The sequence below is a fragment of the Ammospiza nelsoni genome, chromosome 5, assembly GCF_027579445.1.
Source record: "Ammospiza nelsoni isolate bAmmNel1 chromosome 5, bAmmNel1.pri, whole genome shotgun sequence".
NCBI lineage: Eukaryota > Metazoa > Chordata > Aves > Passeriformes > Passerellidae > Ammospiza > Ammospiza nelsoni.
In genome coordinates, this window is record NC_080637.1 from 66,989,907 (window position 1) to 67,007,801 (window position 17,895).

General features: G+C 41.4%; 1 protein-coding gene across 1 annotated transcript in view; it reads left to right on the forward strand.

The window, feature by feature from the left end:
* The window catches only part of LRP6 (LDL receptor related protein 6), a 116,528-nt gene that overhangs the window by 86,284 nt on the left and 12,349 nt on the right, over positions 1 to 17,895 (forward strand). The window contains exons 12-19 of the mRNA XM_059471981.1: positions 1,729 to 2,055; positions 6,441 to 6,643; positions 8,051 to 8,262; positions 8,451 to 8,641; positions 12,778 to 12,987; positions 14,219 to 14,344; positions 15,657 to 15,893; positions 17,563 to 17,673. Of these exons, the coding sequence (XP_059327964.1) occupies positions 1,729 to 2,055; positions 6,441 to 6,643; positions 8,051 to 8,262; positions 8,451 to 8,641; positions 12,778 to 12,987; positions 14,219 to 14,344; positions 15,657 to 15,893; positions 17,563 to 17,673 (1,617 nt within the window). The remainder of the gene's footprint in view (positions 1 to 1,728; positions 2,056 to 6,440; positions 6,644 to 8,050; positions 8,263 to 8,450; positions 8,642 to 12,777; positions 12,988 to 14,218; positions 14,345 to 15,656; positions 15,894 to 17,562; positions 17,674 to 17,895) is intronic.

A 17,895-nucleotide genomic window follows, 5' to 3' on the forward strand; every position in this document is an offset into this window, starting at 1 on the left:
AATGCAAAGATACACATCATCAGACAGAAATAAAATTTCCCAACCTCACACGCCTTTAATGTTTGCTTCTATAATTCATGTTCATGCGACACTGTGGTTAGCAAGGCCTCGATTTTCTTGTGATTGGGTATCTCAGACAGTTAAAATTACACAAGGTGTACATAATTCCAGTTGTATGTAGGACAAAGATGTCATCTTGCAGTGTTTTGGAGAGTCTTGTTATGCTACTCTCAAGAGCACTAGAAAATACTTAACAAAGGTAAAAAGAAAAAGAAGATAACATCTTATTCAGCATGAAATTTAATACAATTTGGTTTTATATCTTTGTTAGTATCCTCAGACATTTTCTCCCCCTGTATCCTGCATGTTGAGGACCTTTTCCTGGCTAGTGCTTATCAGCATGAGAGTTCTCTTGTGCTGGAGTCTGTGATGATTTTATAAACTGGTAATTGCAGCTAAATGGTGGGGGAATATTTTGTTCTTTAACTGTTCCGAGTACTGTGTGGAGGACCTAGGCCCTCTCAGATTTGCACAGTACCTAGTTTTAACTTCTGAGCACCCACAGGAGTGAACTGCATTAACAATAGCCAATATTTAAGCATTATTAATTAGCCAGTATTTAATGCTAAAGGAGTTAGTCTACTTTAAACAGTATGCTTGCAGTAGTGGAACAAAGCTAGAAAAAGATCAAAACAGGAAAATGCAATATGGGAATTATGTGTGACAGAAAAGCTTTTCTTTAGCTTCTCATATATTTTGGTGTGCTGTGGAGGCCTGCTGCATGTTTCCCTCTGAAATGTGGGATTGGAAACAGTATTAGAGCCTCTTTTTCCCTGTGCCTGTGGCTGGTGACAGCAGAGTGTGGGGCTGTGCATCCTTGACTTCTGTGTGCAAAGAGGGAATGACTTTGTGCTTCATAATCTCCTGTTCATTTTGTGTGAGCACACAGCAGGAGGTACTATGGTAATGAAGTAGTTAATAAAACAGAGTTGAAATAATTTCCCCCTGCCATTTCTTGCTCCTTAAGATCTCTTAACATTTCCATGGTATACACAATTAGCTGTTCCCTGTCCTGACTTTCTGGCTGCTCTGGAATGTTGTGACATTCCATAGACAAGTTATTTTAGCCTTGTACATTTAATTTTTCTCATAATGCAATGGAGTATTTCATTAAGTTCATATCAATTTTCTTTTTATAAGCAGTGGGGAAAGTGTGGTGCAAGAGATGCTCAACTGGAAATACAGTGTCAGCATCCTGCATTAGATTGAGAGGCATCCTGTCAGTTTGGGAAGGAGGGTGTTACCATTATATTTTTTGAAAAATCCCCTTGCCCAGGATTCTTCTCCCGGGAAGCTGAGAAGCCTTAGAGAAAAAGAAAACAATACTATCTCATTTGCTTCTCCTGTGTTTTGCTGCTTTGGAATGTGGTTGGAGATTGTTTATCACGTCATGAGATATGACGTGACATGACGGACAGAATCTTTCTGAGACCCCTCATACCTTTCAGCATTGACATTTTTTCTTCAGTAAAGCACATTTTTCTGTGAATGGCAAGCAGAATTGGCACATTTCTGTGATAGGCTGAGATTCCTTTTGACTGCTGTCCATGACTTTGTCATTTACTCTTTAAAGTAATTGCGTGCTAACCTTTCTGGGCAGGGACGCGTTCAGCAGTGCACTGCTTGTGCCCACGTAACCCCATTTTCTGTCCCTTCTGTTTTACACAGGCCTGGACCGTGAGATCATAGCTGACGATCTGCCTCACCCCTTTGGCCTGACCCAGTACCAGGATTACATTTACTGGACAGACTGGAGCCGCCGCAGCATCGAGCGCGCCAACAAGACCAGCGGGCAGAACCGAACCATCATCCAGGGCCACCTGGATTACGTGATGGACATCCTGGTATTCCACTCCTCCCGGCAGGCGGGCTGGAACGAGTGTGCCTCCAGCAACGGGCACTGCTCCCACCTGTGCCTGGCTGTCCCCGTGGGAGGCTTTGTCTGCGGCTGCCCAGCTCACTATTCCTTGAACTCTGACAACAGGACCTGCAGTGGTAAGCCATAGGGTTCTCTAGCTGCTCACAGTGACCCTGAGATAGGTTAGTGTCGCAGACATCTTTTATGGAAAATCCTTTCCTTAGGATTTTTGCTCCTGAGAAGCTGAGAGGCCTCAGGAATAAAATGTAAACAATGATTATCTGCTGCTGTGGAATGCAACAGGTGGATCTGTGATTGGTCTCATGTGGTTGTTTCTATTTAATGGCCAATCACAGTCAGCTAGCTTGGACTCTGTCCGAGACAGAAACTTTTGTTATCATTCTTTTCTATTCTATTGTTAGCTAGCCTTCTGATGAGAACCTTTTCTTCTATTCTTTTAGTATAGTTTTAAGGTAATATATATCATAAAATAATAAATCAAGCCTTCTGAAACAGAGTCAGATCCTCGTCTTTTCCCCAGTCTCAAACCCCTGTGAACACTGTCACAGGTTAGAAAGTCTCTTTTCCCAGCCCTGCAGTCAAAGAAGGAATCAGAACTCTTCATTTTTCAGTCTCAAGGTTGTTTATTGTATCTTATCTATAAAATTCTTTCTCCTGTCCTGCCGAGGTCTGCTCAGCAAGAGGCACTCTGCCTGCCCCCTGAACCCCCATTCTAAAAACCCCAAAAATCTATTTTTCGCCCCGTGATAAATTCACTATCATTCTACTTAAACTTTCGTGGCTTGTAATTCTTCATATAAGGTTGGTAATTGTTTTTTCCAAGGGCTAAATCAAAGGCACAGGGGTCTTGGGCTCTGTGCCAAGGTCTCTGAGCCCCCTGGGCAAGGCTTGAGTCCTCCAGGGCAGCCAGAGGAATTTCCTGGGTTCTGACAGAAAGCCATAGGGAATGAACAGGAAGTGCAGGAGCACATGTGTTTAGTGACCCATGCCAGCATTGTACTGGGAGGAAAGAAGAGTTTTACAGTTTTCCTGTAGTAATATCTTACTGAGTTTTAAGACAACATAGGATGTTGAAAGCAAAAAAACCCCAAGAAAATAATCTTGCAACATACCAATATCTTAATTAAATAAGAAGAATGGCTGTTAGTGAACTTTTCCAGTGGCTTGGCTACATCTGTGTAAACACAAAAGCCAAAAATGTTTTGGTTCTGTGTCTCTGTCAGACCCTCTTCAAGTGCTTACTTGCTTGTTTATTTATCTGCTTATATCTTCCTAGTCTTGCCCGGCATAAAGGATATGTGATACTTTAGTCTGGATTCCAGACTTTGTGCAGCTTTTATGAGGTCAGGATTTCATTCTGCAGTAGCTGTGTTGGCTGATGAGATGCTGAGGTGGGCCACTCTCAGGACCTCTACAAGTGTTTTTCCTCAGTGAGGATGGGTTGGGCTCCATGGCTTCCCCAGCAGTCTGGTTCCTGATCTCAGTGCAGCCAAGCCCCATTTTTCTTTATTGTTGTGCAGAATACAAACCACAAGGCCCCTCAGGCTGTGTGTAATTAGTTTCTAACCAAATAATTTATCCATCTCTCAATAACTGGCTGCAGTGAAGCTCTCATAATTTTGGCAGCAACTCTGGATGGCTGATTTCCACTGGTGTCATTCACATTAGTCAGTGGGTGAAGAGATTCCTGGTACAGAGAGACAGATTGTATCTCATCCACATTATGCATGAGTAGAGACATCCAACTGTTGTCTTAAAGCCAAAAGCTGGGCAGATTGTTGCACAAATGCCACCTCATGGCATTTTTTGAAAACCATGCTTTTCAAAAAACTGTGCTTTTCTACTCCCCATATGTTCTGTAGTTCTTGTCTCCTTTTTTTATTACAATGGCCCCTGCATGACAGCTGGATTCTTGCACCCTGATACTTTCACATGTTTGTGAAGTTAGAGGCACCTCTCTGATAGGGACTGTGATCTTCTAGGTGGAGGAATTTGACTTGCAGTGGAGAAAAAGTAGCAGAATAATCAAAGGTCATGTTTTTCTTGTGAAAATGCTCCTGGAAACAGAGCAAGGAGCAAAATACAGGAAATATATTGTAAGCAAATAGAACCATTTCCCCATGGTACAGTTCAGGGCTCTTTGTGTGGTATTAGGAGTTTTCCTCCTCTATATTCAAACCTGGGAAATTTCCAGCTTCTCATTTGTAGCTAATTGGAGATTTAGGCCTCTCTGTGTATAATTTAATTCCTTTTTTTGGACACTATAATTGGAGCATGAATTGTTTTAACTTTCTTTTGCCTGTATTACTTGCTTATGTACCTCCTGAACATTATTAGTCCAGGCCCTGTCTAGAGGTCCTCCCTTCCAGAATCCCCTGCTCATGCATGCATAGTTCTTTTAATTATACTCTGGTGAGATCTCTTCAGACCTACCACGTGTCAAGAAGTTGGAAGGCAGGGTTACACAGGAGACATACTCAATGCACTCCATTTGCCTGCTGCCAAAAGTACAGTTAAAATATGTGACTATTGGGAGGGAGAATGATGAAAACTGGAAAGGGATTTCTGAAATTGGTACTGTTTCAGAGATGTGGAGTCTCAAGGGGAGAAATTCTGCTGTTGCTTTTTATAATGAGCCATCAATTCAAAGTTGTAAGCCAGGCAGTCTTAGAAAGTGAGAGGGTATCTTTGGGGAAGAGTAGAAATAATTTTAGGGCTTACATGTTTACCTGCACTGTTTTACCTTAAGATTTTTCCCTTTCCATTTCTATCATAATTTCTTGGTAAGAATTCTGATGTTTCTAAATCCATTATTCTGCTGTACAAATTCATATAAACTTATCTTCACTTTATTTCTTTTTGTGCTTTCTTACACAGTTTAGAGTTAAGTAGAAGGCAGCTGAAATTATTGGAGAAATGCTTGGAAGGAAAACAGAGATTTTCCAGAAAGCAGAAATACCTTGCAATTAGGCCTGATTGTTATAGGATGTTAGGAGAGAGTGTTGGTTTCCAAGGAAACTCCTCCCTGCTTTTTTTTTTTTTTTTCCCCAGCAGTCAGAATAGCTGTTCAAAGCCTATGCTAAAATAACAAAGCAAAGCAAGGTGATGATGTTCTCTAGGAGACTTTTGCTTCCTCCCCTTTCCCAGGTGCTGCATTACCTGTTTTACAGGCTGGTAAAGGAATGCAGTGTCCCACTGCTAATCTCTCTACAGGCTTGAGCTGTAGAGAATTGATTGTACAAACTTCAGGGAGGCTTCAAGCTGCATTTCTGGCAATTTGCTCTTGTGCCATCTGCACAAGCAGTGGCTTCAGGTAGAGCATTATTGAAAAGAAACCTCTGAAAAAGGAAAATGCTTTCACTCCCTTCTCTGATTTCTGACCCAGCTATGTAATACAGAGATAATTTTTCTCAATGATGTATTAAATGTTTTGTGTATTTACTGTAAGTTACAGCTGTATAGGGTGTTGAAATCTTACCTTCTGCTCTTTGATGGTATTTCTAATTACAAAGAACAAACATTTGTCCAGGAAATTTTTGCAGGGCAGAATATGAGATTCCTTTTTCTCACTGTAGGTTGTCATTCCCAGATAACCACCTAGAAATAGTAAAGATACATAGCTTTGAGAAGAGCAAATGCATTTTTCTCCAAAAACACAGCCTCACACACAGTTCAGAAATTTTCCTATGAATTAGTTGTTTCATTCCAGTACAGGCAGAAAAAGGATTTGTAGGAACAGGACTGAACCACTGTCAATCTCTTTCCCCTGAAACATCTAAATAAGGAATGAGTGCTGGATTTTTCTTACCTTCCTCTTCAAGTATAAGTGCACCTAATAAAGAGTTCAATATAGTGGAGCTGCATTTCCCTGAGACCCCTTTAGAAAGAAAATGGACAGTTCTTTGAGAGGCGTATCTGACCATTCTTCTTTGAGATGCTTTTGATAGAAGTCTTTGCATTCACTAGTCCTGCCACTTAAAAAAAAAAAATCTGATCTTTGCCTATCAAATTCACATACAGACATTTACAGTCAAAAGAGTTAATTTGAAAGGCTTTTCGTACTCATCAGAGATTGGGATTGTTACGTTTGATTTTTTTGTTTGGTTTTGGCAAAGGAAGAGGGAAAAGGGGAATGAAATAAATGTCTGGTTATGGATTGTAGTTGTCATTCTTAAACATAAAAATGCCCAGTGTTACTGCTTTTGACAGAAGTCTTCACATTCACTAGTCCTGCCACTTAAAAAATCTGATCTTTGCCTATCACTTTCACATACAGACATCTATAGTAAAAAGTTAATTTGAAAGACTTCGTACTCATCAGAGAGCGGGATTGTAATGTTTGATTTTTTGTTTGGTTTTGGCAAAGGAAGGGGGAAAAGGGGAATGAAATAAATGTCTGGTTATGGATTGTAGTTGTCATTCTTAAACATAAAAATGTTATTGCCCGGTGTTATTGCCACACGTGACCCTTTCAACCGCTTTTCTTTTTTCACCCATGCAGCTCCTACCACGTTCCTGTTGTTCAGCCAGAAGAACGCCATCAACCGCATGGTGATAGACGAGCAGCAGAGCCCGGACATCATCCTGCCCATCCACAGCCTGCGCAACGTGCGCGCCATCGACTACGACCCCCTGGACAAGCAGCTCTACTGGATCGACTCGCGGCAGAACATCATCCGCAAGGCACAGGAGGATGGCAGCCAGGTATCCTCAGGGCTGCTGTCACAAGCCAGCCTTACAAATGGGTTTTGTGATGCTTCATGGATTGATCTCAGAACGCAAAAAAACACCCCAGTGGTTTGTGCAGTATTAATCAAAAACCAATGTACCTTTATTGAATGGCCACAGCAAAATGCGTTGAGAAGGAACTGGGGAAAAAGAGAGAGGAAGAGAAAGGAAGGTATATAGCTACCAAAGGTAGAATGGTGAAGTTTAGTGAGGTTAACTGTGACCAGCGACTGCTTATTCAATTTTGCATTTTAAAATAGATCTTTTCTTCCTGACTTTTTGAATGTGGGGCAAGCGAGAGACTAAGATGAGCAACACAACACAAGAGAGGTGCCATATTCAGTTGAATTTTAAGAGTGTGGTTTCTGGTGGTGGGTGTGGTAGTAGTTGGATCCTGCTGTATGCCCTTCAGCCTTGACTCTTAATTTAGCAATGCTTTTAATTTTGGAATATCTAAATAATACCCAAAACTAGTCAAAGCCACCATGTTTTTGCCAGCTTCAGCAGAATAAAAAAATGAAGACTTGCAGGCACACCATTTCATAGAGGTGACAAGCCAAATAAAGTTAGGCAAATTTTCTGGTGAAGTTTAATTTGGGGATGAGAGGGTAGAGGCTGCTCACTTCATAACCATGGCTTCCAAAACGTTTATGTAGGCCATGTTTACTGATTTATTAATCCTTTTCAGAATTTTAGAAAAATCCATTAAATATGTTGATGAGGTACTTTCTAAAAGTATAATAATTAAAAAAGAAGAAAAAGGCATGCTCCAGAAGTCTAGACCAGTAGAAGGCAAGACCTTGAACTAGTAAGATGTTAGCTGGAAATGCTCTGAAGTCGGTGTTGTACACTGGCTGATGTCCTTTCCATCTTTGGCAGAGCTGCCTTCCATTTATTAACCACCCTCATGTCCTCCAATTGAGATGGCAGCAATGGTGGAGAAGAATGAGGCCAGTGTTCAAGTGCTGTCTGGCCTCACTTTGCCTTTGTTTTTCTCTGCTCAGCTGCAGCTTTGGGAATTCGTGGTGGCACATTTCTATTGTAGAGTGTTAAATGTGCTGGGTTTGGGTCTATCCAAACTGAACTCCTGAGTTGTCAAAAAAGTAGAGGAAATACAGCAGCTGAATTTGGACTTATTGGTCAAACTTGCAAAGTCTTACAAGCTGCAGTCAGCTTGTGTGATTGCCATTACAGCAAACCATCAGGACTAAGTGCCTCTATCTTATCAAAGGTGTTGGTGTGGCAACAGAACCTGGGGCTCTCCTTACTTTATGCTAATATTTTGGCTCTCTCCTTTTTCTGAGCAGTAGAAATGGTGCATCCATAGCACATAAAATTATTGCTATTAGATTAAGATGTGTGTTGATTCTCTTTCCTTTGCAGAGCCTCACTGTTGTGACAAGTCCAGTTCCCAATCAGAACCTGGATATGCAGCCCTATGACCTGAGCATTGACATCTATAGCCGCTACATCTACTGGACCTGCGAGGCCACCAACGTCATCAATGTCACTCGCCTGGATGGGAGACCCATGGGAGTGGTGCTCAAGGGGGATCAGGATAGGCCCAGAGCCATTGTGGTCAATCCAGAGAAAGGGTATGTAGGAAAACTCAGGCCCAGGGTTTTGAGAATCAAGTTATTTTCTTGCTGCAGCTTGTTTTCTGTTTGGCAGAATGAAAAACAACTTTGATATTTGTTAAGATGTCTTGGATTTATAGCAAAAAATGTGGAAAGATCAAATGAACTTTTAAACTTTTTTTTTCCTCTAATCATTCCTGTTCCAGATACATGTATTTCACCAACCTCCAGGAGAGATCTCCTAAAATTGAGAGAGCAGCACTGGATGGAACTGAGCGAGAAGTCCTTTTCTTCAGTGGTTTGAGCAAGCCCATCGCCTTAGCTGTTGACAGCCAGCTGGGCAAGTTGTTCTGGGCTGACTCAGATCTGCGCAGGATTGAAAGCAGTGACCTTTCAGGTAGAGTAGCACCTTAATTCAGTGACTCATGTGTGTGGTGTGGGTGTGGGGGAATGCAGAGAAAGGTGTCATCTTTTCCTTCCTACTATAAACAGTCTGTACTATGATTCTAATCACTCCCTGAATTCCCAGCCAGGGAATGGGCATGATTCATGCAGCGTGTCTTTACAGTTTCATGACTCTGTGATTTGCATTATTAATTGCTACACATGCTATTTACTTTGGTTTCTCACTGCAAAATCTTTGTGTAGTTTCCCAAAGTCAGCTGACGAATAAATAGCAGCAGTTTTGGAAAGGGAAGAAAAAGAGTTGTTTTTAAAGGCATTGCTTTTGGTGCAATAATCTGTCAATCAGAGGAAAGTTCCCTGTTAGTGGAAAAATATGTCCTGCAGAGTTGAAGCAGCAGGTGTCCAGGTTAGTTTTGTACCTGTCATATGGGGTGAAAAGATGTGAGAAGGATAGAGAAGATGTAACATCTCTCTGTCGTCAAAAGACAAAAACCTCCCTCTTTCAGCTGTGGAATTCTCTTTGCTTGCTCCCCAAGATTGGTTATGCTGCTTGTCTGACCTCCTCTATGAGCTGAGTTCATTCAGCCCATTTAACAACATCCTAACAACATTATACAGAAAAAGGCAACTAGAGAATGGTGTTCTGTTGGCTTGGAAAGCTGCATTGGTTCAGGAAAGAGTCCAGCAAGCAACCAGAAGTGGAGTAAGAGAAGAGGGGAAAATTATATGGTCCAGATTGTGTAAGAAAGACAAATGTCTTTCATTTACCAGCCTAATCCAGCAAAGTGCTGGATCAGCTCAGCTGCCTCATGTAACATCAGTACCAATTTGTGATACAGATTGGGCTGGATGTTGTTGCTGGAAGTGAGAGTTGAAAACATAAAAGGAGTTATGACAGCTTGCAATAATGTTTGTGGTAATGTCTTCCACTTATGACATGGTACCTTCATTCAAAGCAGCAGCATGTAACCCTGTTGACACCACTTGGATTTTCAGCCTTTTGTTAACTTCCTAGAATAAGCTTTTGGTTTGGAAAACGTTTTGTTTTTCCTAGATGGTTGGAATTAAAGCTCAGAAAGACAGTAATTTTTTCTGTGGTGTGTCACTGGAAGATTCAAGGTCACTACTGAACTGTGATATCATGATTGTTTACTGTTTTAAAATGCAAGACACAACCTGAGTTAGTGAATTATTAAAGAACCAAAAAAAAAAAAAAAGTGCTGTGGCGTTGCTTGGTACATTCCAAGCTGTCCCAGATCCAGGGTTAGCAAGAGTAGAGTAACAGGCAGGAGAATATTACACGTGCTTTATTTCTGTCTTTCTGTTCTCTGCCTGAAATTGGGACACCAGACAAGGAGATGGGTCTAAATTCTAATTCAGTCTAGGTTTAATGATTCTGCTTCCTTTTTTTTTTTCCTTAAAGATGTGGCTGTTGGATCACCAATGTTATGTAGTAAAAGATTTGCTTTATAAACCATATTTTGAAAAAAAACTGTTCCAAAACCTCTCTTGCTTTTTGGCATTTGCACCACAAATAGATTGCTATAATCACCAGGATAAATTGCTGACTGCTGAGATGCATTCCTGTGCTTAGGAATGCTGATTAATAAGCTCTTTTGACCAGCAGAGTAATTTTTCTGCATGTTAGCTTCTTAAAAACATTGTCTCTTGCTCTGTCAATTCTGTAGATTCCAGTGCCCATAAAGACAAGGACAGCTAGGATGCCTTTTATGTGATGTAGTCCTTCTTTTCCTCCCTGTCCTTCAGGCATGCAGTTAGGACTTGGTTATTCTGCCCAAATGGGAGATCCTATTGAAGTTAACCAGATTCTTCATATGATTAAGGGGTTGTTTATGAAAAGATGACTGGAATTAGCTCCCTACCATGGAAACTATTTGGAAATTAGTTCTTCTATTCCAGAATAATTAGTGTGATTTGGAAATGTCTAATGATTCTGGAATTAAGTAATTTTTATTTGGAAACAGAATGAGCTATGGGTGTGTCCTGATTTTCTGTATTTATTTGGTTGGTTTTAAGTCTTTTGGAAATGGTATTGCTGGAAAGGGGATGGTGATGCCAGGAGACAAAGCTCCTCTTAATCATGTCTCCCTTTCATCTGACATTCCCAATAAAGGAGACTAGCACCCTGATGAGTCAGCTTCGGGTTTCATTGTTGGTTTATGGAAGAAGGGATTTAATGTCTCAGTTTAGTCAGAAATAGTCAGTTACACTTGGTCACAAATATTAAAAAGAAAGATTAAGACATTAAGGGAATGAAAATATTAAGCTTCAGAGCTTTAGGAACATACTGCAAAACGCCATTTTGATTGACGTGGGCATGGCAGAGCAGGGCATGTAGAGACTCCATTTGGGTAGGTCAAGGTTTTACCTTTTGTATTCCTTCCTGTCTTCCTTGCATTTTGCCCTATTCTCAGCTTAACTTTATTTCTCAAGATGCAGGTTTCTGTTTCTTACCTTTTCCTGTCAGAATTAGTCATGTTATTGGAGTTTATAATAGATGGTTGCAGTTATTGAGGTTGACTTACATCACTCAGTCTATTAATTTCTACATCAGTCTGGGTATAACCTCCTTCAGAATTCATCAACGTCTTTTCTTAATCAGATCATTGCTGGTGTTGCTCCAAAGTGGTGGTGAGAGCTCAGCCTAGCTGATTTGAATTCCCATGTTTTCCTTCAGGTTTTAATGCTTGGTAAATGTCTGGAAGGTTACTTAACTTCTGAGCTCTCTGTGCATTTAGTGAAAAGGTGATAAATACATTTTTCATAGCTGAATTTGTTTATAAGTCATCATCATTGTCATAATGTTGATTAAATTCTCAACGAGCAAAAAACCCCTTTGTGCTACTAAACAAAGGATAGAAAGAATTTATTTGAAGTAGAAAATCATGAAGTGCACGTGTCTTCTGTCCTGTAAGGTTATATTGTGTGGCTAATGTAGATTTTCTTCCCCTGGTATTCAGTTACTCCAGTATAGTTGTACAGAACAAAAATATTAAAACTTATGCTAAATAATTCTATGGATGAACAAGGTAAAGATATTGTTTGCTGTAGTAGAAGTGAAAAAAAGCACAGCAGTGAGCTCACATACCAGGATTTAGAGGTAAATTTTCAAGCTTTAGCTTGACTTGTGTGATCCTGTTTCAGCTTCTCAAAACTGAAGCAGATTCCATGTGCTTTGCAAGTAATTTGTGCTCAGAATCTGATCAACTCACTGAATGTTTGACTCTTAATGACCACGTCATCCTGTTAAATAAAGGAAGCATGGATTAAGCCTCCCTCCTGAGCCCTCAGGTTTTAACTAACATTTTTCTTCTGTGTGAGTTACAAAGTCTTCACTGTCTTCAGACAGACTTTAGTGATACCTTTGAAACAACTATTGGCTGTGTTCTATTCATGTGGAGAGTTAACCATGAAATGTGACAGTTGCTCTTGGCTGTATTTAATGCCAGAAAATCTGGCACAGAAATCAACAACCACTCTTCAGAGGTGTAAGGCCTCTTGTCTGCTCCTGGTGACTGCTGAAGGAACTCAGGAAAGTCTTTGCAAGAAAGAAAGGAGCATTCCCCATTTAGCACTAATAGCTTAGTGAAGGTAATGTAGCTGAAAGGAAAGAACATGAGGAAGTCAGAAGTGTTAATCTCATCATTCATGTGAGAAGTCCTAATTACCCTGCTTTCATTTGGAATTTATCTTGTATGGGTTAGCTGAAGCCAATAATCCATCTTCTTATTCCCTGTTGTATGGCAAGACAAAGCAATTAATCTCTCAAAAAGGGAAAGGGGAATGAAAAGAGCTCCTGATTTCCATCATATTGATGAGACTGGAAAGGCTCATGAGAGATGAGCCCCTCCACTCCAGGTGCTTCTTAAATACACTAGATATTTTTTAAGCACAAAAACTCTCTTCTTGGTGAAAGCAGAAAGAATAGTTTGATCATCTGTCTGCAAAATGCATCAGTCTTGCATCAGAGGACCCAGAACTGCCTGGGGTTTTGTAGTAGGCTTACCCAGTAGCATAAAAGTAGTGAAAAAATAATGGTGTGAGTGGTGTAGGAGATGTTTCTGATAGTTCTGCCTAGCTGAACCAAGCCCCGTCTCCCTTCTGCAGGTGCTAACCGGATCGTGTTGGAAGACTCCAATATCCTGCAGCCTGTGGGCCTGACTGTCTTTGAGAACTGGCTCTACTGGATTGACAGGCAGCAGCAGATGATTGAGAAGATTGATATGACCGGTCGAGAAGGACGCACAAAGGTCCAGGCTCGCATTGCACAACTCAGTGACATCCATGCTGTGAAGGAGCTCAACCTGCAGGAATACAGTGAGTGCAATCCCTGCCTGCAGGTGCAAGCAGGGCCTGTGAGACTGGAGCCAAGAGACATGAGCCTGTTGTGCCTTGTTGCTGATGCACATCAGTGCAGATGGAGGGGGTGAGGAGTTGGTATCGGTGCTGTTAGGTTGTTTCCTTCAGGCACTTGGCAACAGACTGGAAATCTATCACAACCCCAGCATCGTGTTTTGTTGCTGATGACAACTTGATTGGTAGTCCCATGCAGGCACCTGGCATTTGAGTGTCTCTAGACACAGTGGAAACATCCTGTTATCCCTAATAGAGGACTTTCTGGATCGTGCTAGTGCATTGCTATGGGGTGTTCACTGTTTAGGCAAGCACAGCTCTCAGGGCCTGTCACCAGCTGTCAATGTTTCAGTGGACTGCCTGCCTTGAAGGCAAAGTGAACAACTTTTGGTGGTGGTGTTTCATACTGAAAGTGAATTGACAGAGGAGCAACGTTGCATTGCACAAAGGGAAGTGTGTATTAAATAGCAATTTGTGTTGATCATGGCTGCACTTATAAAAAGTTTCTGCTTACCTTTCCACACACACATGCTTGAAGTGGTGGGAGATGAATGGTTAAAGCAGTGGAGTTGCTGTCATCCTGGAGGAAATAGGCCTGGTTAGTAGGCTCTGGTGCATGCCTTGGAGAAATATGTAGAAAAATGTCTGGGGATGTTTAATTAAAACATCAGTGCAGACTACTACTAGTTTTGTGTGCTATTAATCTTAGTAAATCTGTCAGGAGTTCCAAGAGAAGTATGTTGTCCTTATTAAACATTAAAATGAAGAGACATATTTATCTAGAGCATGTTAATTTGAGTTTCAGAGATTGTGTGGAAGCTTCAGAATTCGTAAATTAGAAAAGTTTATTTTTTTAATGGTCTTTGGTAGAGAAAATGAAGTAGGGAATCCAAGATATCTTTTTGTGTTATTAATGTGCCATTTGCTGCAGAGAACTACTGCCACCTCACACAAGAAGCAAAATGCTTTGAGTACTGTTTTAGTATAAATTCTTAGTTTCAGATCATGGAGAGTTACCAATGTATAAATTTAGATGTGTGTAAATGGAGAAATACACACAACAAAATACAACGTTACCAGAGATTTTTTCATTAATCCTCTCCCCAGGGGGTAGGGAGTAATGAAGAAATGACTGAAAGGTCATAAAATAGTTGGGGATTTCTTATCAGTCCCTGTCTCATTTTTAAAACCCTAGGACAGCATCCGTGCTCTCAGGACAATGGTGGCTGCTCCCACATTTGCATTGTGAAGGGGGACGGCTCCACGCGCTGCTCTTGCCCCGTGCACCTGGTGCTGCTGCAGGATGAGCTGTCCTGTGGAGGTGAGTCCTTCCCCACTTCTGTGTCCCTGAGCTCTTGGCTTCAGCCTTGGGGAGTGTCTCCATCTTCAGGGATGGCTTCTGAGCCAAGGAATGTGACAGTGCACCAGGTGCTGTTACACACCTGTACAGACTCACCTCTTTCCCTCCACCCTCCAGCTAAATTTGCAAGTATTGAGAAGAAGTAAAAGAAGAGGAAAAAAATCCCTAACTGCTGAATAAGGATTTCTGTTCACCCTTTCTTCTTAAGACTCAACTTAAGTTGAATTATTTCAACTTGATTCTTTAATTGTATGATTTTCATTACTTTTTGCTGTCACTCCCCATGTTCTGCCTTTTCAGGCAGTGGTGGATTCTCACATTCTGGCACATTGCACAGTCTGTGCTGTTCTGATCTTCTCTGTTGTCCTCCCCAAGCTCACCCTGTGCGTGTCTTTGTGAACTGCAGCCCCAGAAGGGCGAGTTGCCTTCTTCCATGGCCACTGTAGCCCACGCCCTGGTGTCTCTGGGGTGGGGCTGGAATGGGGGCCAGGACAGGCACTTTGGTGCCACTGGGCTGAATGGGGTTATTATGCAATCATCTCGCCATCGAGGCGACGTGTGGTCTCACAATGGAACAAGAGCTAACATAATCCAGATATTTTCTCAGAGCAAGTTTAATACCAGGCCAAAAAGCCGTGGGAGGAAAGGGAGATTAAAAAAAGAGAAAAGATCCACACTTCCTTACTGCCTGAGATTAACAGTTAATGTAGTAAATGTTAAATAACAGCTAACAGATGTGTTGAGGTAGTGGAACTTGACTAGATGGAGCAGTTTTTTGTTTTAAAATAATTTTGACTGAATAGAGCTGTGAAGGGCACATAACTAGACACTGAGTCACACAGTGCATCCATCTGCAGCAAATTACATCCTTTTAACATCTTCTATACAATGACTGTCAAGCATGAAAAAGAGGGTAAGCCATTGGCTGTGTACACAGTGGTGCTGCAGCAAAGGGGGAGTTAAAGAGTGCAATGACTTTGACATGAGATCTTACTGTGAGAAAGGTGTGATAGTCTAAAATGGGAAGGGAAGAATTGTGTTTTGAGTGTGCATGTTTCTCTGTTCCTCTTGTTCTTCATCTGTCAAGCCTCTGCTGCTGTGAGCCTGCATCAGTCACACTGGCCTCGAGGTCTGCAAAAGTGGCTGTGAACACAGTGGCTGTGGAAGTGACCTTGACTTTGATATAGGAAAGCAGCTGAGCTCTCGTCCTTACCTGTCCTTCTCTTTGTTCACCTGGATTCTTAACTTCTGTTTGTTTGCTTGATTTCCCAAGAACCACCAACATGCTCCCCTCAGCAGTTCACCTGTTTCACAGGTGAGATTGACTGCATCCCGGTGGCCTGGCGCTGCGATGGCTTCACCGAGTGTGAGGACCACAGTGATGAGAAGAACTGCCCAGTGTGCTCTGAGAGCCAGTTCCAGTGTGAGAGTGGGCAGTGCATAGACAGTGCCCTGCGCTGCAATGGGGAAGCCAATTGCCAGGACAACTCAGATGAGAAGAACTGCGAAGGTACGGGGGATGCTGCCAACTGGGATGGGAATGTACCTGTCACAGGAACAGGGATGAGTAGCAGTGTTACTGCTGAGCAGGATTTGAAAAGAACCAAAGTTCTGGTAGTTTTTAAACTGGTCTGTTAAACAGAAGTTATTTCATAACTCCATACTTTTGTTTCTCTACCTGTGAAGTGGAAATTAAGAGTGATCTCCAGCAGAGAGGCTTAAATGCTGTTTGTGAAAAGTCCTATCAAAAATGGCACGATTTCAAGCTCTAAAAACCTAGTATCTGGGAGTGAACTACAAAGTGGAGCAAATCCTTGTCATAGCTTTTTGTGTGCCTCGTACCGAGTAAAGGTTTTGGGGTTGTTTATTTTACAGTACCTGAACAAAATGAGCTTTTCTGAGTAAGCAGGAATGAGAGACAGAGGAGATTTCTGGAGACCTCTTCTTCCTGTAGAGCACAGCAAAAGAGAGTATTCAAGCTGTCTTTACAGAGGGAAGTGCTGTTGCCAGCACAATGAGAATTAAGTTCATTTTGGAAAGGGCAGGTTTTGCTGGTGAAATCTGAACTGCCCCACCATTACAGAACATGAAATCTGAGCAAACTGATCCTTTCCCTATTGCAAATGTAGTGAAGAGTTGTAGGGACAGCTTGTAAGCTTGAAAGGATGCTTCTTCTTTATATCCTTTCAGTGCATTTTCCTTCTTTGGGGAAACTGTTGAAATGACTTTAAATCAAGGCTAAATTTCTTTCCAAAAGATGTGCTCCAACTCAAACAAAACCATAGAGCTGAAATTCCTGTGTGCTGAAAGGTGATTATTAGCCAGCTGAGATGCTGACATCTGAAAATCTGTTGTGCAAGTTAACTTCCAGTTGTCATTCAGCAACTGGAGATGGCAGACTAGGGGCTGTTTATCACCTTCAAAGGGGTCCTGTTGCTGAGAGTATTCAAGTTCATTACAAATCAGAAAAGCCTTTAGTTTAACTTCTTAATTCAGCTGAAGACAAAAAAAGGATTTCTGGATTTATGAGAAACAGGAGGCAGGAATATGTGGAAACAGCAGCAGCCAACATCTTGCCTGCAGCATCTTTTATTTTTTCAGTGTACTGGCAAAGCTTCAGTTTTATTTTTTGACCTTCATTTCAGTTTAAAAACATAATATCAAGTCAATATATTGTCTCATGATTGAGGATTTCTCTGGTTTACAGGAAGAGCACAAGGACATTAAGAAGGACATTTATCTTTCTTAAACAATTTTATTATCATGGTTTGGCAGGTTTATTTTTCATAAGTTAATTCTTCTCTTTTATGTTACAGTAAATGCTTGAATTTGGAGATCCTTATAGTAATATTGCAATAACCATGTCCTGAGAAGTGCCTGTCTTCTCAATGGCCTCTGTGTTATTTTAGATGAGGGTCACTTTATCTTGTAGTGTTCTTACTGTGGGCAGGCAGTAAAGCCCAGGTACCAGTGTGCACCATCCTCAACAGAACAGAGTCACTTGCTCTGCATAGTTCACATGAGGGACTCTGTGTGCCACTGTCCAATTCTAGAAATGAAGCTTGCAGCACTCCAAGCTCTCCCAAACAGCTCCTGATTGTATACTTTGATGTCTTTATTTCTTAATGATTTTCAAGAGCAGTTTCTGGTGCTGACTGTTGGTGTGGGGCTCTTTGCAGTGCTGTGTTTAACGGATCAGTTCCGCTGTGCCAGTGGGCAGTGCATCGGGAAAAGCAAGAAATGTGACCACAACCTGGACTGCAGTGACAGCTCTGATGAGCAAGGATGTTGTAAGTGTACTGTCTGACACTGGAGACTTGCTTGCAGCATGCAAAATTTGCTTCTCACCTTTCCTACGAGTTTGATTTTATTCTGCCAAGCAGACTGAATTACTTGTTCCCAGAATTAATGCTTCATAACTGCTGTCATGCAATTAATGTGATGGAATAGGAATAACAAAAATAATTCATATTCTGAAAAAGTTTCTGAGGCAGAGAATGCCTACCATTTTT